Raw genomic sequence first — 25,488 nt, 5'->3', positions numbered from 1 at the left:
AAAAAATAAATTCAAACATTTTGCAGAAAACAAAGCAATCTGAGTTGAATGCTTCTAAGTTTTAACAGAAGAGGTTTAAATATGTCAAAGGTAGGAAACTCCCAGCGATTTAAACAGTTTCCATATGGGGGGTAAACAGCTGTATTGCTAAAAAAATATGATGAGGTACATTTATTCAAGATTACGTTTGATGTTCAGTTCTAAGTTTAATCAAAATGCCCTCTGAGGTCCAAATTCCCACTTGGTGTGATCCGCTATACAAGCGTCACACAAACACAGGTCCCTGTTTTAATAATGCAATCAAACACTTTGAATACCATCTCCATCAGTACTTTTTCTCACAGCAAAGCTGCTACAGAACACGTAGGAAGACGTTTTCTGTGTTTTTCTTGCCGGAATGCCTGGAATGCCTCGACAGGACAAATGGAAATAGAAAATCCAACATGGAAAGTTAGAGGTTCAACCCTGACCTCAAAATCCAGTATGGCTGCTTCACATCGAGAAGATAGTCATGGCTGCATTGAGAGCATTTTTATTTGCTCTTGATCTCCCAATTTCTGATAGGTGTAACATATCACAATTATCTCCAGCAGAAGACTTCTTCCTGCCAAGCAGTTTATAGAGTGACATCAGTACGCGGTTGCTGAGCCGGGCACCTACCTGACCTGTCCGTGTGGAGTCTGCTTTGAGTCTGTGACTGAAGGCTATGTGGGAGCCGTAGGTCACACGGCTCGTATCCACTCCTCTGTTATTTGCACCATCAGTGCAACGTCTGTCTTCAAACTCTGCAGTATTATTATTTATTTATTATTATTATTATTAATGTTCACTAGAAGATTTAATATAATTTCCAGATCCAAGTTCTGCAGCACAAGAACTAAATCCAAACTGCTAAAGTGGAACAAATCAAGTGGTGAGACGAATCCATATCAATACAGATTTTTCTGTCACACCACAAACATACAGTTCATTCAGTGGCATATGATTTTTTTTTAACCTCCTTGTTATGATCACTCAAAGTTGGAAGTTTTAGGTTGTTTTAATCTATCATTTTTTCCAACCTAATGTCAGTGGACAGAATATCCAGGCTTTCAGGTCCTGCAAACCACTTTCTATAACATTTTGGACACGGCCATTGCCGTTCCTTGCGCCTCTGCTGGAAGGTCTCAGGATGCATCGTGATAGTGTGTGACCTCAGTGTCTGGATCCAAATTATCCTTCATAATTTATCTGAGTTTATGCTGCTCGGTGACTTGCAGCATGAAGGTCCTGGGTTCGAATCCTGGCTTCACAGTCTAAAAACATGACTAGTCAATCGATGAAATTGTTGTTAGGCTTGCTTGACATGTGCGTCGCTGTGATGGACTGGCGACCTGTTCAGGGTGAGGAAATATGTGCCCCGCCTCCCCCCACGCGGTTAGAACTCTCAGAGACATTTCAACCTGACAGGCAAAGCTCAGGGCGTAAAACCAACTACGTCCTACAGCTAACAACACTCCGAATCGGCAGATTTATCCAGGCAGCCTTCAACGCACGCGAGATAAGTTACAAAACAGGACAAAATGCCTCCCCGGAGACACTAAGGTCGTTGATTTAGACCGACCGACAGTGTATAGTAGTTAAAAAAGCTCTTTAATTTAGTCCTGTAAAGCTACAGTAGCTTACCAAGCTAATTAGCTAGGGTTTAGCTGCCTGGTGTTAGCCAGCTGTCTAAATAAGCAGTTTGAAGGAGGGAGTTTGTTGGTGACAGCTCGGCTACTTTTATTCTGGACATCCAAACTAAATAAAGAAGGACAGGTAAGATGTGTTTGGTGGCTGTAAACGCGCCTTGTTACGCTATAAAAGCCTTTTGCGTTTGACGTTGACGTTTAGCTTTAATATAACTGTCGAGCGTTTTGTTTGTGTCACCAGGAAATACGAAGGAGGCTGGCTTGTGTTTCAGTCTGGATATTTTTTTTTTCCTCTTATGTTGATAGTTGTTAACATGTCATTTAGTTGCCTTAGAGCTCCTGTCAGCCCAGCAGCGGCGCTGGGAATGAGGAGGTCATGTTGTTGTTGTTTTTTTGTTGTTTTTCTGCTCCTGATCACCTGGAAGCAGGTCGAACTGCTCCGAAGGAGGTCTGGCGTTTTGCCAAAAAAAAGCAAAAAGCTGACGGAAAGCCGGCAGGATGGCCTCCTCTCGTTAAAAAAAGAGAGTTTCTGGCAGGATTTAAACTGAAAGCGAAAGTCGGACTCGGCCCTCTACAGATGCAGAAAACGTGCTCAGCCTCACAAGGCTCTGAATAATGAATGTTTATTTGTCAGAGTGTGAGAAAGCAGATGGTTTTCTAATAGACTGTACGGGATGCTTTGTATTTTATTCCTGCTGAAATGCTGAATTCACTGTATGAATCCAGTCATGTAAGACTGTTCAGAGCGGACAGTTCATTCATTAAAACCACGTTAGAAAGGCAGGCGCCCATGTGTCTGCTGAGGGGTTTATGTGATGGAGCAAAACAAAGTAGCACACCCTGTCAGCTGGAAACCAAACGGCTTTCAGATTTCTCACTGATCGAAATCTGAAAGGTGTGGCATGCAATAGCTGCATGTGGTTCTTGGTATGTCTCTGCTAGCTTTGTCCTTTTTTTTAGTGCTCATTTAGTGGAAAAGAGCTCAAATTAGGTCAGACTAGACGGAGAGCTTTCAGGATGTTTTCCTGGTGTTCAGGGTGATGTGCAAAAAGCCTCACTTCACGTTTTCCATGCTGGCCATAAACGTCTCATCTGATCAGAGGACCCTCCGCGTGCTGCAGTGTCCCACACTTTTCTTCCAACGGTGACTTTCTTTTTGCCACTCTTCCAAATTTGGGGCGTACGTTGTTGTAATGTCCGATCCAGCAGCTGGTGCTGTGCGTCTCTGCAGTGCCTCCAGAGTTTCGTTAGCCTTCCTGTGGGCATTTCTGATGGACGCCCTCCCTGCCTTGGCTGTCAGTCCAGGTGGACGGTCGTGTCTCGGCAGGTCTGCAGCTCTTCCATGTTCTTTTCGTGGGTATCAGAGTAAAGGGGGCTGAATATCTATCCAACACGTTTCAGATTTTTGTTAAAACATTTGAAAACTCCTTTTTTTCCCCCATTACAATTGAGCTCTACTTTTCCTTACAATAAAAAGAAGGAAAACTGTTTATAGACAGTGTATGTAATGTCTGTACTCGGTGAGCGATGTAATCTAGGTTAGGTTCCTTGATTGTGTGGCCAAATAAAGATGATTCTGATTCCATGTTGTGCTGGTCTGTCACGTTTAGTCCTGTGGTCTGTAGTTGTCCAGCTGTGAAGAAGTTCAAGGAGCGCACTATTAATAGTTGCTGTATTACGTACGCTTTGCTATAAATGGTTCATATACGGAGACTGGACTGAAAGTGAGTGGAAAAGCAACCGAAGCCTAAAGAAAATCTCTAAAATACCTTAAAAAAAACCCCGAATAAACTATTGAACAGCACCACTTTTAAGCAGCATCTAAAGAAGGACGAGTGACTCGAGACATTTACACTTTTATCTATTATTTCACCGCACACATAGTTGCCTGTTAGCTGTGTCTGTTTCTCAGCGTTTCTCTCCACTCTGCTTCTATAGAGATGGTGCAGCCGCAGCCTGATGGCCCCATGCAGTGGGACATGTCTGGAGAGGACAGCGGAGGGACCCTGAGGGTCCCACCAGAGCTGGCTAACCATGCAGTGGTGACCAGATTGGTAGGCGACAACCAGCAGCTCCGAGGTATTTATTTACAGAAACACAAAATGATATGAAGGCAGTTTGTGTCTAGGTTTTGTCGTCTCGGCTTCGTTCTTCTCTCGCCCCCATGTGTTTCTCTATTTTCTGCTGCAACGCTTCAAAATGCGTTTTGTTCGGCTGTTTCTCTGCTGCAGTTTTCAACAGGATGTGTTACAGAGGGACAGCCGAGGAAGAGGATTGCACTAAACATACCTGGTGTCACCTGGTCTGCCTAGAGAACGTGTGGAGACTTTAGTAACAAAAAAAAAAGCCACATTAGTGTCAGAGGGCCAACTGTGGGATCATGGTGACAGTTTAGCATTTAGGCGTGCTATTTCACCCGTTCAGATAACGTTCATGTTCTTAGTCATCAAATGTCTAGATCTAAAAAACAGTTAATGCCAATATAGCATCCAGTATTACAGAAAGTGTATTTCCACGCTGGTTTCACCTAGTGTTCATTGTTTTAAATTAGTAAAATCTAACAGCAATTTAAATACGCTTGGATTTGCTGTATATGGCTAAAAGTATTTAGAGGATGGAATCTGTTGACCTTTTAGTATTTTTTTGTTTGGAAAAATTAATCTGAGGTTTTTGCAGGTTCCATATTAAACTGGACTCCCATAAAATATCTGCCTAGAGCAGGGGCCTGCAATCTTTTGACATTTTGCCAAAAGTCCACTTGAATTAAACTCGTTCAGAGCCACAAATGTTGCCTGGCCTTTTGAAAAAAGACCAGTTATAGTTTGTGATAAAGATCTACGGTAGGAAATATGTTGCCATCGTTAAAGAAACGCCCTTTAACGTCTATTTTGAGGTTTAAAAAAAGTGAATGGACAGGATGTTGATATCTGTGGATAATGATGTAAAAAATATCATAGTTTCTAACATAATGAAAAAATATTGATCTAAAGTAAAATATTAATGGCACTTTTAGCATCATTCTGTTGTGAAAATTAAAAGCAATTATTCGATGAAAAAAAACTGCTAAAACCTGAATTTATTATCTTTATTACATTTAAATACCATAATAAAAATATAATTTGTAGCCAAAGTTATTAGGGGCCACTGTGGAAGGTCCAAAGAGCCACAGGTTGCAGAGCCCTGGTCTAGAACAGCAGGAACATTGCAGACAGGAAAAGTTTGTCATAAATAGGGTGTAGGAGTAGTTGTTGAATGGAGGATGTAGCTAAAGCGGTAATTTCCTGTGAAGTGAACCACAACTGTCCTGATCTTATTACAGCATCCACAAACATGCTGATTATTAATATTACCAGAGAGCTAAAGATGGCTTTGTAGGAGTGCTGCTGATTGAATGCTGGTATTCCTGCGTCCTCCAGAGGCTCTGCAGAGGAGCAACCAAGCCCTGCGCCAGCGCTGTGAAGAGATGGAGGGATGGCAGCGGAGGACCAGGGAGGAACGGGAATTCCTCAGCTGTCGTTTCCAGGAGGCCCGGGCGCTGGTGGAGAGGCTGGCACAGGAGAACCACTCTTTACAGAGCATGGTGAACGGACCGGGCTCGTCTTCTAGCCACAGCTACGGCTCCAGCCAGGCGGAAGTGTCGGCCGGACTTGCTGCCAGGAACGGACCCCTGGACGAACCCAAGGTCATTTCTCTGCTTCTATTTACCCATAATTCATAGAGGCTGGGGTTGTTGCTGTGGCAGTCAATCAATAACACCCTAAAATTAGGAGGAGGTTTCCTCTCAACTCGTCTGTTTATTGTGTTCTTGTTGAAAAGAGAAGATGCACATCAGTGGATACATTCTTTAAATATGCAGGATTTAGGCACGCGGGCTAATTGTCACCTTCCTCAGCCGCACCTTTCTAAGTTGTTGCTGTATTGGTTGTGTTGGCCCTTTATTTATTTTAATTTTTTTCCCTGAGTGGCTGCATGTTGTCAGCTTATTATCTGTCGTTTGATGTTTTAGGATGAGGTACGAGGCCCTTTACAGCCCTCTGCCTGTGTTCTTCAGCCAGACTAAACCATCGCAGAGACGGTCTGCTGCGCCACAATTTGCAAAATTCCAGAGAAATAATCATCCTTGCCTTGTTTTGCCTTTTTATCTGGCTGTGGCTATTACTAAGAGGGACACAGATGCACAAGCATGAACATGTGGGTCTTTAGCTTAGCTTTAAAAACTTCTACAGAACATGTGTGCAGAATGTCTGCAGGGAGATCGTTCTGCAATCATGGTGCAGCAAAGGTAAAAGCACGCTCCCCAAAAGTTTTTCTTCTAGCTTTAGGAAGTTTTAGAAGGCCAGTGCCCTGAGATCAGAGATCACTGGGTGGAACATAACAGGCGCAGAAGGTCAGAGACAGGAAGGCACCAGGTCACTTAGGGCCTTTGTAAGTGAGCAGCGAGACCTTAAGATCAGCTCTAACCTAAAAAGGCAACCAGTGAAGAGATGTCATTAGTGAAGTAAAATGCTCATATTTTCCAGTTTTGGTTACATTTTTTAACCACCTGCAGGCCTCTAAAACTTCTCCTTGGCAACCCAGGCAGAGGAGCGTTGCAGTAATCAATGCACAAAGACACAAGTTTGAGTAAGAACCTCAGTATTTTCATTAGATAAAACTTGATTGATTTTGATTTTAGGAACGTTCCTAAGTTGATAAAAGGCAGTCCTTGTGAGCACTGTTCCCTCGAAGCTGCACAGCGCAGTCGTGCACAGCACCAGGATTCAGCGAGCTGAGCAGATCTATGCAACGCACAAAATACAATCCAAGCTGAACTGTAAAAATAATAATAATAATAAACCAAGTTATTTTGAACTATTTTGAAATTCTGCTGAGATGGTGTTCCACTGTCCACTCTGTGGGAGCCAGGTGTTGATCGGAGCCCACCACTGATTGACGGGTGGGGCAGACGTCTTTATAGTTGGGCAGGTTGAGGTGTGTGTCTTTGTTACTGCTGCATGTCAGCTGTTGGTGTGGCTGTTTTTGGGATCTGCCTATCTGAGATGGTAATTGCCGTTTTTCTACCAACTCGGTTGGCCTTTGAGCGCTACGCCTGCTGTTTGCTTATAGTAAGCCATGTAACTTGTTATGGTCTCAGGTTTTGGACAGACGTGATACTGGTGTGGCCTCAGTGTGCACGTGTGATGTTGCTCACAGAGGTCCAGTGAATGCTCAGTAACATGAACAATTAGGGGGAACATTGGCTGTGAGACTCAAAGGAGAGCACCGGGTCAAACCACACACCCAGGTTCTTTACCCAAGTACATTTTATGACAGGGTCGTCAGTTTTCAAGGTGAAATTTTGGGCCAATTAGTGAAATTTTTGTGGTGCAATAACCATCATATCTGTCTTATCAGCATTACGAAACAGGAAATAATCAGATAACCAGCCTCTAATTGCAGATAGGTATGTTTTGATTTTTGACGAATCAGCAGTTTCCAACGGTAACAGCACATAAAGCTGCAAATCGTCAGTACAACAATGAAAGTTTACTTTAGGGAATGTAAAGGAAGATGAAGAAGCAGCAGATGAGGAGAAAATAGCAAAGGACCAATCACAGAGCCCTTCAAAGCCTCATGGCACAGATCTCATAGAGATCATTTGGAAAACAGACAGATAGGACCTCAGCCATGAGAGGACATTTCCCTTAACTCCAATTAAGTGTTCAAGTCTATCCAACATAATGCAGTGGTCCACAGTGTCAAACGCAGCACTTAGCAGTGATAAAGGCAAAGTACAGTCTGTGCTCCTACCAACAGATCATTTACCACTTTAACAGGAGCTGTTTCTGTGGAGTGCTTTGATCTAAAAGCTCACTTAAATGGCTGGAACAGTTTGTTTGTTGACTGGTGGTCAGTAAGCTACTTAGAAACTACTTTTTCAAAGACCTTAGACAAAAACCATAGTTATGAGATAGGCTTGTGGTTTGCAGCTGATTCAACATCCAATCCAGGCTTCTTCAAGAGCGGAGCTACCACTGCTGATTTAAAACAAGCATGGAAGACCGCAGTAGTCAGTGAAGTGTTCACTAATAACAGAATATAGGGTCCTAATACTGACCTTTATAGCCCAGGCTGGCAGAGGGTCTAAAGGACAAGTCCCGCGTTGAGCCTCGCTAACAATCCAGCCAAGGAGATGACCTTAAAGTCCGAGAAGGACTGGCTGATAAATCTATTTGATCGATGAATTCAAAGTCACAATTTATTAAATTTAATGTTTGGAAAATTGGTATTTTATTTTGCCAGTGCACTCATTGGGCTTCCTTGAAGAGAATAGCAGCAATGCTGAATACATGTTTAAGAAAATATCTTGTACAAAATATTATAAGGAGGAAACTTTTTTTTTACGAGACAATTTATTGATTTCCTTTTTTTTTTCAGTTAGTTTGAAGTTACTCAAGTGAATCCTGTTCTTAGCTCTTTGTGTAATACACTAGCAGCACACATTTAGTTATATTTTCATTGTTTATGACAGGGCGGCCATCTTGTTTTACCAACATGTTTCCCAGCTTGTATTTAGTTGCACTTTGAATTTAGATGTAATGCTTGACATAAAAGGGAGGTTTTAAATTGATTTCTTTAATGTCTTTTTGTCAAATGAGAAGGAGAGAAGCAAATCGATCAATCGGATTTGGTATATGAACATCAGACATTTAATTTTTAAGCCATATCACCCAGCCCTACCGAGGACCCAGCATGCAGTTTAGTAATCACATGAACCAGCTATCGCATTTGTAATCTGAATTCTCAGTGCTTCAGCCCGGTCTCTAAACATTTATTAAGAAGTTGTGAGCTGTTAGGTCATGCTGTACTAATTCTCAGTCAGTCCTGCTCACTGCCATCACTAACACTGTACTCTGCACAGCACCGTCAGCAGAACGGCTGCTGGTCATTTCTTCCACTCACCAGGTCAGATGTTTCATACCGGATTTTGTTGGGTACATGCTCGGGCCGTCAGCCTCAGGACGTTTTGTACTGACCAGACGGCCGGTGCATTTCAGTTACGCTGAAAGAGTTATTCATGCTTTTATCACTTCTGGTCTGAACTACTGCAACTCCCTCTATTGTGGGATTGACCAGTCTCTTCTAAGCCGTCGTCAGCTGACTCAAAACTCAGCTGCCCTCATGCTAACGGGAACAAGACGGCATGAGAACATCACCCCAATTTAACATTCCCTCCACTGGCCGCCTGTTTCTTTTAAAATATATATTTTTTTGATTTTGCTTTTAGTTTTTAAATTTCTAAATGGTCTGACCTCTTTATCTGGAAGAGCTTTTACAGCCACACATCCCCATTAGATCTCAAAAATCTCCAGATCAGAAGCGCTTAGTGGTTCCCAGGACTCGGCTCACGGCCAGGGGAGACAGAGCTTCTTCAGCCGCAGGTCCAGGGCTCGGGTCTCTCGCAATAACTCGCAACACTGGAGCGGCTTTCCAACTCACCGTTTTGTCTGGGCATGGAGGGATAGACTATTCTTCTCATAAGCTTCCACTGCCATGTAGAAGTTAGTTTAAAAGTAATTTAAACTAGCAACCAGCATTAGCTTCCTCAAACTTCCTTATTTATTGTTGGTTTAACGGTAGCAAAGCTAATCTTTTCGTTTGCAGAATATGAGTTTTGCAAAGCTAACCTTTTGGTTAGCTCTAGCCACTCCGCTGAGAAACAAAATAGGCATATTTGCCTATTTTCATTTCATTTTCTATCATTGCATGTTAAATGATCTGAGTTCTCCTTTAATATGCCATGCCACAATCAGAAGTCCATCTTGAATTTCAGACAAAGATAATGTAAAATCCCAGGTCTAAAGGAAGTAAATACGGTATTTTAACTAAATACAGTGTTGTGAATATAATGTGTTGGTTTATGTTTTTTTTCCCTGCAGACTTTAGACCAGTGGGAGGGAAAAAGAGTTGAAGAAACAGAGCAGCAAACGCAAACCACGCCACTTCGCAGCTTGGTAAAGTATTTGATGGCTTGTCAATTATGTTTCTTCTACATTATTTATCATGTAGGTTGTCACGCCTCACCTCATTTAATTATAATCCATACTTCTTAAAAATCGTATATCCTTTTTAGGAAAAACCATTGGATGATAGCCTAGACATCAGTTGGAATAACATTCATTTAAGCAGATTTCACAAAGCAGCGGATACAGATCGTAGCAAAATCAGAACCAGAGGTCAACAAGAGATCAAGGTTTTACAGCATCATAATGGGAGAACAAACATAGGCTATTCGGTCTGCAAACAAGGCAGTTTGTTCCTAAGTTTGTCACCATGGAAGTCATAATATTAAAAACATGAAGCGCTCTGCTTGATTACATGAAACTGTTGGGTCAGACACAAAAGAAGCAGAGGGGCCATGAAGAGCAATAGAAGCCTTTGAATACAACCTAAAGCTCAGTCTCTCTTTCCAGTGTTGCCTCTACTTCTTGGTCTTAAATAATCCATCCATCCAACATTCCCTCCCTCCTCGCGCTAGCAGGGCTGGGAGGGAGACCCAAGACGTATAGCACCAGTTTTGGGTCTATCCCCCAGTCTCTTCCTATTGGAAAGAAACCAGGGCCCTGGAAACGTCCAACGTAAGGCCCCCAGTAGGCATCCTGATAAGATGCCCGAATCACTTTGGCTGGCTCCTTTTAATCACCACTGGCCCTTTTTTTTTTTTTTGGAAGCTGAAGAGGATGATGGCTGCAGAGAAGCGTATAAAAACATAAATGTGTTTTAACACCTAAGAAAGCTGTTAGAGGTGATTATAAAGCACTGCGGACTGGTTTGACCGTAGTTAGAAACATGTTTGCTAACATGTGCTGCACGGTTTACTTTGTGTTTCTGACTGTTGCACCTTTCTATGAAATGCCCTCATTAAAGAGTCTTTGTTTTGCATTAAGTGGAAGTGGTCGTAAAGCCCCCTAGGAAGCCGGGGGAAGGAAGTTAAAGTAGGTGCTAGGTCCTCTTTCCTCCTATTTCTTATTAGACATGTTGATTAGAACAGTCTGGACTCCATTAATGTTCCAGGAAAAAAACTTCAAACCCTTTCGTGAATTAGAGGCTGTGTGTTAATCCTGGCATGTACGGTATTTATTTGGCTTTCTTAGATATATCTAAGAGGACCTAAGAAGTATTTTCTTTTAAATAGATTTTTAGCGTTGCCATACTTGTTCTCCCACATTTCATATAAGCCCCAGTTCCACTGGCTCGTAACGGCCCCGCACCACACGGCTCCGCCCACTGTTGAATGTTTTTGGAGCAGTTTTTTCAGGGCCCTGCTGAGGAGTAAGGCCAAGCAGAGGTGGCCGCTGAAAAGAGCACAAACATGGTCAAGCCTCACCCTCCCTCCGCTGACAGAGCAGCCCGATGCCTGGTAGAAAGCACGCAATCAAAGCCATAAAAAAATGTATGACTGCGTTTAAAAAATCTTGTGTTCTCCTCCCTCCCGTCATGGCTGAGGCAAACGATCTTTAAATATTAGCTGTGTCTGTCTGAAACCCTCCTGGCGAGGCAGCGGCTACCTTTGGCAGCTCTGGCCGCTCCAGTCACCTCGAGCTCGGTCAGTGCTCTCACGCCTTCACCGCTAGTCGCAGCGAGGAACCCGGTGGATTATTCCTTAAAGGTATATAGTTACATTATATGCTTAAAAAAAGACCAAAAACAGTTAAATCATGTTAAAATAAGGTTATATACACCAAGCCTTCATCCTGATAATGTTTTGATGGGTTTTTTTTTTTTTGGATAAACACAGCCCCAGCAACGGGTACAATTAGCAGATATAAACAGACGTGGCGCCATCTAGTCCTAGTATGGCTATGCCGGTTTGCTTATTTTAAGAAATCAAAATTAAATAATGCCGGACTGAGCCTGACCTTCTGCAATGCCTTGCAGTAAAGCGGCAGCTCGCCGTCATCGAGGACCAACCTTTAATTAAATAAAACGCTCTAACAACAACTTTAAGAGCCTCATTTCAGAAAATGTAGTCACGTCAGTCAACTGTGTGTCACACCTGAGCCTCGGCAGGTTCACCATCCGCTTCAGTGAACACCAACAGTCATACTGTATTCCCAGCGACATTCCAGTGTTTTCCCTCTTGGAATCATATATTTGGTGGGTTTTTTTTCACTGGATCTTGGACCTTTCTAAATTGTTTTGCTGGGAGATGCTAGCTGCTTCCTTGTTTTAACCCCTGCTGTGCATGCGCAGTACATACTTCTGTTAAATTTGTAAATAAACATGAAAGGCTTTAATTATTAGCAAATTGAAAAAAAAATAAAGCATAAAAAGAACTAATACGGCAACAGGAAGTGATAATCTTTCATAAAAACTTTGTATGCAACCTGAGTGCGCTACTGATGTATACATAAAAAAAAAGTCAAATAACAAGGCTATGCACCTTTAAAAATATCCAAGACAACCTTGCATATACAGACATTATTTATATTTTTTCTTTTATTTATGTTTTTTCTTTTATTTATGTTTCATTCACAATAATGCAGGCTTTTTTGATCATTTACCATTTCTGGCTGATTTGTTTAAAGTGTCAACTGGGGGAGGAGGATGGGGACGGGGGCTTAAGCGACGCCCAGGAGGCGTGTCCCTGTTCCAGGCCTTTCTAGGCTGGTCGAATCGCTAAGGCGGGCGAAAATAATCCGTGCAGAGAAAAAACGAGTATGGCATGCGAAAATGGGCGGGCCAATGGAACTGCACCTATAGGTGGTTTATTCAGTGTCCTTTAAAGATGAAACTTTCTGGTTATCAAACCAAATAACCAGAAAGTTTAAAAAGCTAGAGCTGCTCATCACCTTCGCATGTGTCACCCGCTTGACCCCTGCTTCTCTCACTGTTCCATCGCTTTGTCTCCACAGCCTGCAGAGGGGGCAAACGAGTTCCTACATCTGCTGAAGAAACACAAAGAAAAAACAGAGGAAGACATGAGAGAGCTGAGAAAGAAAAACGAAGAGCTGAAGAAAGAAAGGGACGAGGGAAAAGAAGTTATAGATCGACAGCATCGTTGCATCGACCACCTGCGGAGTAAACTGTTCCAAACACAGGTAGCATGCCATGCAGACTTCCCACCCTGCACAGACTAGCCATGCAGACACAAGGTCGCACTTCTACATTTCAGATAAAAGGTTCAGATTCATACCAGAGGTGAAAATGCACCGTTGTGGCTATTTCCACACACCAGTGTTTTTACTGTACAGCTGAGGCTCAGAACAAACATGGTGTCATTCACCGTGTGCTGCTTCACCTTTTATTGGAGTGGAATTTAGTATTAACTTGCCTATGAAGAGATCTTTTTAAAACGGATTATATGATTTTTTTTCATATAGAACAACACAAAGTAGCATCATTTTCAGGTGGGTCACCACAAACCTGTGAATTTTTAAAGTGGAACACGTGGGGAAAAACCAGCACGGCACAGTCCCTATGGTGAAACACTTTCCTTTTAACAGAGATGAAGAAGCTGGTACAGCTGGTTTCGCATTCCCTGCTATAAAAAAAGTTTTATTTTCATTTATTTTATTTTTTTTAACCAGAGCTTGTTTGTCCTGCACAGTCCCAGCAGTCATTTTCTCCTTGTTTGTGGCCTGATAGAATGTCCTGATGTTTAGCAGGTAAGCGGCAACGAGGAAGCAGTTCAACTTCGCTCCGAGGCACAGCACACCTCAGACTGGTATGACTCAGTTCCCCACAAATACATGCTGCGGGGAATTCTGCGAAACTAACCTGACTAAACTAACTTTACCTTAGACCTCAACTTAGTTCTGTTAAATGAATCAGAGCAGTGCCCTGTAATAACTGCGGTTAATCATACCCCAAGGCTTCAGGACTGTGGCATGCCTGATTAAAATTCTGTCCTTTCCGCTGCTTAACAAAGCCTCTTCCTCTACCTCTTCCTCTTCCTTATCCTCCTTGGCCTCTTTTGATTCTTTTCCCAGCTCTAGTCTGGCTAAACTCACAGAGCAGCTTCAGGCCACACAGGGCAGGTGAGCCTACAGCTCTGTGTGGCTATCTTTATTTCCCTCTGTGCTCGTGTCCCTCACTGCCTGCCTGTAGCCAGAATCTGAACTCATTCTGTTTCCTGTGGGGTTTGCAAGTAAATCACACATGTTACACATTTTTGTTTCATCCACTTCATTTTTTTTATGCCATTCCAACACAACAGAAAGGATTTTTACCATTGTCAAAAGACATGATCATTTCCTTCTCAATTATTTTTCAACTAAAGATTTTATTTGTGATTATTATCTTATAAAAGCAAATGTGGCAGCACTTCAAAAACGGAACTAAAAATAAGTCAGATCTTCTTGAAATGAGTGTTTGTCCTTGAATTGAGCAGGTAAATAAAATGATTTGCCAATGGAATGAGATTTCTGCACTTAAAATAGGAACAACTCATCTCCATCTTATTAAGAGGGTAGAATATCTAATTATCTAATTTTAGGGGTCAAAATACTCATTCCATTGGCAGGTCATCTTATTTACCTTCTCATTTCAAGGACAAACACTCATTTCAAGAAAATTTGACTTATTTTTAGTTCTGTTTTTGCAGTGTGTTAGCAAAGTGCATTGGCTTGATTTCAGAAAAAGAGGTGATAATTGCATAACTAATTGTCAACTTTACCCAAAGGCGGTCTTAGTCATTTAACAACAAATGAACCATGTGGTTTCATTGCTCTAGAACAGGAATCACCAACCTTTTAGAAACTGAGAGCTTCCTCATTGGCGTGTCATACGCAGGGCTCTGACCTCTGGACTAGAAGAGTCAGAGTTCACCTTAACTTTATGTAAAATAAACATATTTTTCATGCGTTGCTATAAATATTGTTTTTAAATTTATAGAAAAGCAAGTGTGAATAAACAGGAAGAGGAACAGAATGAAATGAAGTTTTAGACGCACCTCACTTGCAAAGGCTCGTAGGCGCCACTTTTGGTCCTCGGAGGCTACTTGGTGTCCGCGGGTCCGTTGGTGACCCCTGCTCTAGAATTAAAAGTGCTGCAGTCGTTGTTTATACTGTATATTGTAATTTCTCATAAATCTAGCCTTTGATCACATGTTTGAGAGTGACTGATTTGTTTGTGCTGTAGGTATCGGGAGCTGGAGGAGAAGCTGGATTACCTGCAGAAGAGCTCAGCTCAGCGTGACAGAACAGAGGCTCTGCTCAAACAAAAGGACAAGGAATGTGCCCAGGTCTGCTTTAGGGTTTTATAACCTAAACACTCCATCTACAGCAGGTAGCAGTCTAAAAATATCCACTGGTATGATGTCCTGATGCCTGAGGCAGATTGGACTATTTACCAATAGGCATTTGCCAACGATGAGTCCCAGTGTGATACTTAAAGTCGGTGTGCTTTATAATACTCTGTAGCTGTTAAGTGTGATAAAACTACACACTACATTTCAGAAGGATTAGTTAAGGTCCACGTTAGTATTGAGACCACTCAATACTTACGCAACAATGACGTGGATGCTGCTGTATTTGTAGTGTTTCTTTTTCTTGACAGCTATAGACAGGAGTTTTTCCTGTCCTGCTTTTTGTTTTCAAACCTGCGTCTGGTTTAACACATACAGCTACGGTGGTAAACTCCTGCCTTGCCTCTACTGACTATTCTTTCATGCAGAGCACAACAGATTTCGTTGCTGTTCCAGGCAGACAAAACTTACAGCAAATGCACACTGCTGGCACAAAGGCAAAATAACAGAGTAATAAGTTGTTCTCCTGCTGAATGACTTGGCAGCTGTCCATACACTAGAGATAAATAACTCTAACCGTGTACAGAGCCACTTTGTTTTTGGTCCTAATAAAACAAATGTAACAGGCATCAAAACGTAATGATCTTTCAGCAGCATTTATAAATAGAATTGAACCAAATTCTACTTCTATTATAAGGTTTAAGATCTAAACAAAACATCAAATGCTTTATAAATAGATTTTTTTTTCTTTAATGAAACACTCCACATTTATGTAAAAGTAAGAGGGGACATAGTTTGAGACCCGGTTGCCAAAAATTTGACGTTCCATCGTCTGTGGCAGGTCTTTGCAGATGCTGCAAGAAACCTTTGATCTGGGATTAAAGAGCTAGCCGTGTTATAATTACCTTTTATATTCAAAGACTCGTGCTCAGGTTTAGTGCATTTTGGTCAAAGTTACTAAGAGCCACTCTGAAAGGCCCAGAGTCACATGTGGTTTTAGAACCTCAGGTTCAGGTTATCTTTTGCTCATGTCAGAATGACGTTATTTCTGAAAAACTAAACAGTGACACGTTTAGCATTGTTACGTTGTGGGCCTATTTTCTTGTGCATTTACGGGAACCAAAGGTGGGTGGGGGGGTGGAAGGGTCACACGGTCGTTCTGCACCATGTGACCCTCACTTGCTTGGCACAATGAAACGTAGTTTCATGTAAACCCACAACATGACCACATTGAAACTCTGCCAAATGCTGCGGGGGGTTGTCCAGGAAGCATCTTCTGTGTCTGCTGACTGCCACTCAGTGTTAACCCCACTGTCAGGCAGCAGTAACTGCTTATGAACACTACTGCTTCCCTTATGACTCCTCCACTCACTCCTTCTGGTGCCCCTTCTTGACTAACCTGTTCTTTTCCTGACTATCGCTGGTAAGCGTACCAGATTAGATCCATATACATGGTTGCTGAACGGCTTTTGTCTGATATTTAATGTTAACCCTTTGTGTTCCATCAGCTGGCCAAGGACTCTGAGGCTCTGAAAGCTCAGGCAACATCACTGCTGGGCGAGCTGAACGAGAGACAGACCCTGTTGCAGAAAAGCGACGACGAGCGCAAAATGCTGGAGGAGAAGTGAGCCTTCACCTCCGATCAGCATAGCCACGTCTGTGAAGTCTGCCCCGTCCTGACGAGGAGCATGTTGTGTGTGCGTGCAGGCTGGTCAGTAAGGTGAAGGCCCTGCAGGTGGCCGAGCGAGAGCTGGAGCAGCAGAGGAAGCAGCATCACGTGGCCATGGACAAACTGCTGCTGCAGGTCCAGAGCCTGGAGAACGCCCTGAAGACGGAGAGGCACGTGGTCACGGAGGAGAAGTGGGTCCAGCACACCAAGTTCACTTGATGTCGTTTGTCCAAATATTTAGAAATTAGGATCTAAAAAGATGAGATGTATTTAAAAAAAAAAAACTGTTTTTGTATTTCTCAGGAAAAAACTGTCCCAGCTACAACATGCATACACATGTCTGTTTAGAGACTATGATTCCAAACTGAAGAATGAGGTAAAAATGCACCACGACACACGTGTGCCTTCGTCTGTTCTGCTGTGATGCTAACGTTGGGCTCCGTGCGTCGCTGCAGGGAGGAGATCTCTGCAGTAAACTGGAGGAGGCAGAGCGGGCGCTGGCCATAAAGCAGGACCTGATTGATAAACTGAAGGAGGAGGTAGAGCAGCAGAAAGGCTCGCTGGAGACCGTCCCTGTCCTCACTGCACAGGTAAAGGAAACGTCATGATGTCATGAGAAAGGGCATCGCAGGGATCATATTTCCAACCACTGCCACTCCACTGACTTTAAAGTAATGGTTCAGATTGAAACGAGATAATCAGCACTCCATAGTTTTTTCAAAAGTTTAATAAAGGCAAGAAGATGTGTTTCGGCTACATGCCGTCGTCAGTCATTACAGAATGAGGACAATCAATGTGTCTGTATGGAACATGGATTAAAGTTTTCTGTCAACTGGAAATGAGAGGAAAAAATAGATCCACTTGATTTAGTTATGGTTCCGTTTAGATTTTTTATTCAAGGTATTAAACATGGCAGAGCCGGGGCATTAGCCAATCAGAAAGAGACTAGGGCGGGTCTTTGCAAAGCTGACATCTGCCAGTCTGAGGTCTGTCGATGTTCCATTATTTCAGCTTTTGGAAGAATCTCCCAAACTGGCCACAGATCCTGTGGTGGAATAAAAGTAGTGGTGGTCAAAGGTTTTCTTTGGAAATATGCAAACCAGTTAGTCAGAAAGTTCAGCAGCTCAAACATCTGAGAACAACTTCCTCGGTAAGCGTTTCAATCGCTGCTCTTGTAGTTAATTAATGACTCATTTCCACCTGTGGCCATGTCACCTGTCAGCGTTTATTCCCTCGCTTCCAGTAACTTGGCTGATAAACGCAGGCGACCAATCAGGGATCTGCTTGTGATTCACTGTTACGTTTTAATTTAAAACCTGAAGAAGAGTAACGAACCAGCTCAGGCTAATGTAGCATGAAGGCGGTTTTTCTTGAAGAAGGGTCGGATATATCAACCATTGACTGATTAATAATAAATAAAGATAGGCTTGGCTGAGAGAAATGGATAAGAATGGGAAGATTGTCGGTCGTGATGCAAAAAACCTTTTTGTGCATAAGATGCCACCAAATGCTGCCTGTTTCCTGTAGCTGACCTCCTCTTTACCTGGTGCAGCAGCTAAAACAACCCAGGCACCTGTATCCATGGCAAACCGTGTGTGTAAGCAGAAAGTTCACATAAATGCGTCTATAGCCGAGCATGACCTGTCCCGCCCCATGTCTCAGCTTCTCATTGACCTGAGTGTTGACTCAGCATCTGACCTCCAGAAAGGTCAATATTGCAGATGCAGTAACTGTCACACGTTGAATGAAAATGAATATAAACCTCGACAGAAAGGTTTGATAGAGTTTATAATTTTATCATACAAATAAAAAACTGTCAAACTAGTAAGTAGCTGGAAAAAAAATAAATTTGAACAAGTCGAAGGCAAAATTAGTTTTAAATGACTTCCCTGTTGTCTTCAGTATTTCAGTAGTGTGGCTTGTCTGTGTTCACCTTTTATTGTAATATAACATCTTATTCACGAGTACCTTAAGATCCAAAATAAAATAATAAAAAGACAAATAACATAGTAAATACCTTGAACTTGCATTCACTTGGATAGATGTGAAAGTCAGAAATTTCTGAAAGGACAAGGTTGTGGTTGGCCTTGTATGATCATAGGATTGATTTATACTGAAGGTAGCAGGGAGACAGTGGAGTTAATGTACAGGTGGGACGTAGATGATGTGATGATGAAGCTGCTGTCTTTGTGCTAGTGGCAGTTTATGGAGGGAGGGAAGGAGCTGAAACTGTGAAGTGGAAAGGTGAGTGGACTGTGAACCAGTTTTGGCAAAAGTGTGAAGGAAGAACTATCTTGAGCAACAGGAGGATTTTAAAGTCTATTCTCTGAGACACAAGGAGCCAGTGTCAGGACTTCAGAGCCGGGATGATGTGCTCTGCTGTTAGTCTTAGTGAGGACGCGGGCAGCAGCGTTCTGGATCAGCTGCAGCTGCAGAGTGGTCGTCTTGGTTGTTTCTATTCTAGCTTCTGCCTATCACATGTTGATGTGCCCCTGGGCAAGGCACTCAGTCTCCTACCAATCTGCATATCAGTGTATGAATGTGTGTGATTGGGTGAAGGTGGCTATAGTGTAGAGTGCTCAGTATGACTAGATAACCGTTATATAATATCAGTCCATTTATCATGTGAAATGGTACAAAAGCAGAGTCTCTGCATATACAGGTCAGAATTAAAGGGTTAGTTCACAATGCAGCAGTTAGGGGGATAAGGTCTATTTTTGTTACATTAATGAAAATGCTGTAAACTATTTAAACTATAGTCTGCCTCTGAACAGAACTGCCTTACAAACGTGGACAGATTTCTTGCAAAGTGTAAACGAATCATTTTTCATTCCTCCTTTGCCTTTTGTGTCGGCTTAGGCGGAGATCTACAAGGCAGATTTCCTTGCAGAGCGAGAAGCAAGAGAGAAGCTGAACCAGAAGAAGGAGGAGCTGCAGGAACAGCTCACTCAGGCTCTGGCTGAGAATGACAGGCTGAAGCAGGATGCCACATCACGGTAAGAATGATTACTCCATCACCATCCTGATCTGTGGTGTGGATCTGGTCACCACCGTCTGGACTTCTCAAATAGTCTGATTCAAGGGAGCAAAAATCACAGTTGGAGTCCCGTCGTTGAGCTTAGCTGCTTATCAAACGCTAATTCAGCTGCTTTATCTTAACTGCGGGTGTTGCCCAACAGCACGGCTCTTGGTACCTCCTGAGACTAAAACTTCACAAGGAAAATCATCTCAATCTGGATCTGCACAGTATTAGGAGATTAAGGAAATGCAGACAACCTAGTTTTGACAATAAAGGCAATCCAAGATCAAATCATTTCTGCCTTGCTGGCTTAAAATCTCAGTTTAAATGAAAAGAGTAATTATTAAGGTTTTACTCGGTGAAACTTGGATATCTGTCTGTTTAGGAATTAAACATGACGTTCCATTTAATTCAAGTTCAGTTCACAAATAGTGCATTAGTTTACTTAGTGTTGCTGTAGGGGTGCAGGGTTGCTGCGTGTGGCCCCTGTTTGTGGGCATCTGTCCTCGACGGAGCTCAAAGGGAGCTAGTACCACAAAAAGAACAAAAGGTTGTAGATGGGGATGGATGTTGGTAGGAACAATCTCCTGCTGTGGGTTGCACAAGATGCTGACTGAAGACACTCTGGAGAAAATCGAAGAACATGATGGATAGCCCTCTTTTACAGAGACTCCAGAGCATTCCTCCAGAACAGAGCCAACTTTCGTTATGTGTATTTAAGCTCTGCTGCTATCGCAACACGATGGCAGAGGAGGTTATACTCTCCACAACAGACTTATTAAACATATGCAGCATCTGAAGAGCTTTGCCCACATATGGAGGCTATTACTCCTCGACGTAGCCAGACAGGGTTCCATTCCTGACCATGGGCCCTTTTCTGGATGTCTTCCTCTCTTCTTTCTGCCTGTTTGCTGTCTGATTATTGTGAAGAAAGGCCATTGGTGCCACAAAAGCTCTACATATTTGCATCATTGCTCATAGGACAGTCTAACGGGATGCCATTACCTCCACAGAATATCTATCCTAAAGGAGATGTAATATGACAAAGCATATTTTTGTACTTCCATTTGGGGTCTCTACTGCTTCTAGAAACAGTCTGAGAGCTAAAATAAAAGCCATCCAGCTGTTTTTTTGGCAACAAATACATTTTTGTCTGGAAAACGAGCCGTTTCAAAAACCTCCCGATTGGTAGTGGGAGCCTGTGCACTGTGACGCATGCTGTTGTCATTTGTCCTTTCCAGCAGCCGCTGTGCAGGGCGTACACTGGGAAAACCAGCTGGTGTGCTAATGGTCTAAAAATGAAGTGGGAGGAGCTCCGCTTGGTTTCTACGTGAGGCAATGGTGGCTGTGCTGATTGTGACGTAATTGGGAGGTGCAAAAAGTGAAATTTGGACATTAGGTCATCTTTAAACCTGTCTGTTTCCTTCAGTCATAAAGGCTGTAGGGTGGTGCAGAGATAAACTACTGAGCGCTCATTGGTCCTTAGAGGCATGAATATCACTCACACAAATTATGCTGCAATTATTAATCATCAACTGGCACCAGTTGGACATCTGCCGCCATGGCCACTTACCAGGTTTCCAGACAGAAAAAGCTTTTTTCTGTCCTCCCAGGTATAAACCATGAAATGATTAAAATGAAGACTTGATGATGCCTGAAAGTTTTCCTTTTTATAGATTTTTGTATTTTATTTTTATAATTAGTGGCCTTTTTTTTTATCACAAATGGGGTTGAATTAGAGAGGGAAAACAAAGGTCCACAACGTGGGTTGGTTTCTCTACCCCTGCACTACCGCCACAGCCCAAAATACATTTTTTGTCACCGTTAACTTTGGAGACTTTTAGTTTTTACCTTTCTTGTGATTCTTATCTCTGTGTGGTGACAATATTAATATGGGTCCTCATTCAGCCTAGGGTCCAGTGTCTAAAGGAAATGACTGTCATGGATACTTCCAAGAAACTTAGATAGGCTTAAAAAATAAAGTCTAAGTTAAGAATGCTTCAGTTAATTTAAAATGGGTTGTTGGTGCTACCTACAACTGTGCCACAGGTGTTTTCTTCCTCAACCACCCCCCAATAGATAAATGTATAGTAATTGTTTTTTTTTTTCCTATGTGAGATGATGCTACTACAATAAAAGGTGAATGCATTGAAACGTTTTACACATATTTGGGGGGGGGGGGGGCAGCAAATGGGTCCATATCTGTATTTATCTGCTAATTTGTGCCAAAGTTCTACTCCAAAGTAAAGAAATAAATTGAATTCATTATTACTGTCAAAACCCTCTGTTTTGAGTGTGCAGTAAAACTAAACTACAACTAACTGTTGTTTAATTTGTTGTGGAGGGGACTGTATATAAAAATCAAGTTGTTTTACTCCATATAATCCAGATATTTGCTGATGTTTATTCATTACAAAGGGCTGAAATTCAAAGTCTTCATCATTCTCCTGTTTCAGTGCCCGTTTGGAGCAAATGAAGCTGAAATACATGGACGACTTTCCCTCACGGTCCACTCTCATTCCCCCTCAGCAAGGTACAGTACATCCAACACAAACTCCCAGTCCTACGTCTTTAAAAAAAACACAGAATAAAAACGTACAATCAGTGAGAATCCAGCGCTTTGAAACACTGAGATTTATTTTAATGGGTAATTACAATGTGATGCTTTTCTGTTAGAACTTTGTAGAGTGCCACCCCCCCCCCCCCCCCCCCCACCACAACTTTTTGGGTTGAAATGGTAGCAATGATAATCATTAATGTAACAAATTAAACTAATGTTATTTGTTGCATCATAAGAAATAGCAAAGCAACCCTTTCTAAAGACATCAGGGATTGGCTTTCCTGACTTTTTTCTTGATATCAGAGACCAGATCTGTCAGCCAGTATTTTACCTTAGAAAGAAAACCTCCCAACGGAGGACATTGTCTCTCTGCATTAAAGAAAGTCTTCTTTGCATGTCAGAGTAGTTGTTAGTTGTATTTCTATTAGTCTCTGATTCAGTATTGATTGCAGCTCAGACCCCGCTTATTACTAAATTATTGAGTAACATTGCATATTAGCTTGTACTGAGAGTAAAAATTGAGCTATACAGTTTGGTTAGAGGCAAACTAAAATTGACAAGTACTTTGTCAATATATAAGAGCCTAATGTTTTCAGTATTTTATGTTCTATAGTGCCTGCCTGTATTCAGGTGTTCCGCCCACTGTCTTGTCTTTGTAAATCCTAGTAGGTTGTAATTTAGTAGGGATACTGAGCAGTTTGGAATGCCTAGAATTGAATTTTAATATTTTCCAGGTCTGGATAATATAAGCTTGGAAAAATATTTCTGTTTTGACATTGCTTGTATGGGAGCTTTTAAGTTAATCCAAATGTCAGAGAATACTTGTCCCATTTTTGTTGAGTTACGTTGTTCTCCCTCTCTCCTGCAGTCGGAGTGTTTCCTGGAGCCGCTTTCAATACCGTGCCACCAAACCGGAACCATGTTTTGGCGCCTGTCAACGACCCAGGTGCAGCAGGAGCTGCAGAACTTCCTGATTTATGTTGTCCTAAGTGCAACTACTTGGCTCCAGATATGGACACATTGCAGATACATGTCATGGACTGTATACAGTGATGCTTTGTGCAAGCATAGTTTAACACACCGTCAAGTCAACATACACACACACACACATGTAGTATATTTACTGGTCATCCAGAAAGTATTCACTCCCCATCACTTTTTCAAAATTTGGTACATTCACTTTTTCCAAAACCCACCTGAGTACCGTTTTGGTTTTAAGTTTAGGCAAAATAGCCCAAAATCAAAAACGGAAGATGTTTTCCAACATTTTTGTAAAGTTACAAAAAATGAAAAAAAAAATGTATAAAAAAACATTCTAATGGCATAAATATTCACACCCTTTTTAATGACAGTCAAAGTTGAGCACCTGATTTCTTCTGATCATCCTTAGGTTTCTTCTTCATCTGATTGAAGTCCACTAGCAGTAAATTCAGTTGACTGAACATGACATGGTCTGTAGAAGATCTCACCCAAGCAGTGAGGTAAAAGGAATCATCTGTAGACCATTGAGACTGGATTGTGTCAAAACAAAAATATGAGGAAGGATAGAAAGAGATGAGCTATGAAGATGGTGGTGTCCATTATTTGGAAATTGAAGAAATTGTGATCCTCTTTAGATCTGGCTGCCCAACCAAACAGAGGGCCCTTGGTCCCATTGGTTATGAAGATAGATCTCAAGTATTAACTTGAAAAGGTATGGGAACGATCCATAAAGTCAACCATTGCTAATGGTTTCCACCGATCAGGTCTTTATGGTGGAGTGACCGCAGAAACATAGTAGCTGACTTGAATTTTGCAGAATCACGGCTAAGATTATCAGACCAGGAGAAATAAAGTTCTCTGGTTAGATGACACCAAAAAAAGCCTGAACTTACAGTATCTTATCAGGAGAAGAACAGGCATTACTCATTGCTGACACCATGAAATATCTTGGCATCATGCTTGGGGAATGTTTTTCTGCAGCAGGAACCGACTGACCAGTCAGCATGGAGAGTAAGATGACAGCCATTCATATTTCATGATTCATATTTCACAACAAAAATGACCTGAAGCAGACAGACAAAATAATAAAGGGGTTTACTATAAGAGAAATTGGGGATATCCCAGAGTGGCCCAGCCAGAGCCTGTGCTTAAATCCAACTGAACATCTTTGATTCGGTGACCTTTCCTGACCCTACCTGACTGAGCGTGGACCTGCAGAGAAGAATGTTAAAATGACCCCAAAGCCAGTATGCAAAGATCATATAGACCTACCCCAGAAGACCTGAGGCTAGGGTCGCTGCCAAAGGCGCTTCCACAAAATATTAAGCCATGTCTGCAAATATTTGTCACTATTATTTTAAAGTTTACATTTAAGTATAATCACAGAATACATTCTGGCAATGTAAGAAAATGTGCGGGGGAAAATGAATGGGTGTGAATACTTTCTGGATCCACTGTACTTTCAGTGTGTCTGCGTCCAGCTCGGGGCACAGCCTGGAAAAAAAAAAAAACATGTTTGGTTGTTGCACCTTATTTACTTTCTATCATACAAAGAAAATACTCAAACCTAAACCTGGTTTGGATCCTAATATATTAAAATAAGGAGAAGGTATGTCAATGCAAATGAGAAGATGTCTGTAGTATTTTCTCTCCTGCTTCCTGACTTCACATTCTGCTGTCCATCCACATATTTTCTGCCAACTCCTGGTCTTTTGTTTCTCACCACCCCTCCCCGTGCATTCCCTCCAAGACTCCACAACGGTTTACATGATTCAACTTCCCCTTTTCACCTTCTGTCTCTTGTGCAAACAAATGGGAAACTACATGCTGTGAAGTACATGTGTATACTTTGACATCATCATCCGACATATCAGTATTCATTGGACCTAATACTAGAAAATGTGACGATTTATTTTCTTTTAAAAGGAGAAGACGCGTGTAAAATTTACACGGCGAGCTTTAAAGGATAAAGAGAATTCCAGTGTTTTGGATGTAAAAGTAGCTTTCTGCATTGACCCAAAACATGTATTAGGTGGTAGAGATGGATTTGCTCTTGTTGGAAAGAAAAGTAGCCATTCTCTATGTTCTGTGCCTGTGTTTTGATTGTTCTGCTGCTTTATCTCTGATGCTAAACCTGACCCTTAACCCATCATGCCTCCTGCTCTTATCCTGTCTTATCTTTACCTTTCACGCCTGCTCTTTATCAATATGAATGTAAGCAAATTAAAGTTCATTTATCGTATTGTGAGAATATTCTTTGTAATCAAATGTGATTTGTTGCAAGGATTCCCAAAATAAATCATTTATTCAATTGTCTTTTTATTTTGTAGTGACGGTTTAACGAGCTACTGGGAAGAGACC

The 25,488-nt window shown here is 41.9% G+C and overlaps 1 protein-coding gene across 4 annotated transcripts; it reads left to right on the top strand.

The window, feature by feature from the left end:
- The first annotated feature begins 1,454 nt into the window (after window positions 1-1,454).
- ikbkg (inhibitor of nuclear factor kappa B kinase regulatory subunit gamma) lies at window positions 1,455-25,443 on the top strand. Of its 4 annotated transcripts, none has more exons than XM_021324076.2 (15): window positions 1,455-1,797; window positions 3,609-3,749; window positions 5,087-5,352; window positions 9,590-9,664; window positions 12,566-12,751; window positions 13,319-13,377; window positions 13,643-13,690; window positions 14,793-14,895; window positions 16,407-16,522; window positions 16,606-16,758; window positions 16,871-16,943; window positions 17,023-17,157; window positions 19,427-19,563; window positions 22,043-22,119; window positions 23,015-25,443. In XM_021324076.2, the coding sequence occupies exons 2-15, from the start codon at window positions 3,611-3,613 to the stop codon at window positions 23,197-23,199; spliced, it is 1,752 nt and encodes a 583-aa protein (XP_021179751.2). In that variant the 5' UTR covers window positions 1,455-1,797; window positions 3,609-3,610; the 3' UTR covers window positions 23,200-25,443. The 4 variants fall into 4 exon arrangements, with proteins under 4 accessions (XP_021179751.2, XP_021179750.2, XP_012733003.2 ...); XM_021324075.2 differs by having other exon boundaries at window positions 13,316-13,377; XM_012877549.3 differs by lacking the exon at window positions 13,643-13,690.
- The last annotated feature ends 45 nt before the right edge of the window (window positions 25,444-25,488 follow it).

This window comes from Fundulus heteroclitus, chromosome 1, assembly GCF_011125445.2.
Source record: "Fundulus heteroclitus isolate FHET01 chromosome 1, MU-UCD_Fhet_4.1, whole genome shotgun sequence".
Classification (NCBI taxonomy): Eukaryota; Metazoa; Chordata; class Actinopteri; order Cyprinodontiformes; family Fundulidae; genus Fundulus; species Fundulus heteroclitus.
Note: the sequence above shows the minus strand (reverse complement) of the source record. Positions and strands in the feature narration are given on the sequence as shown.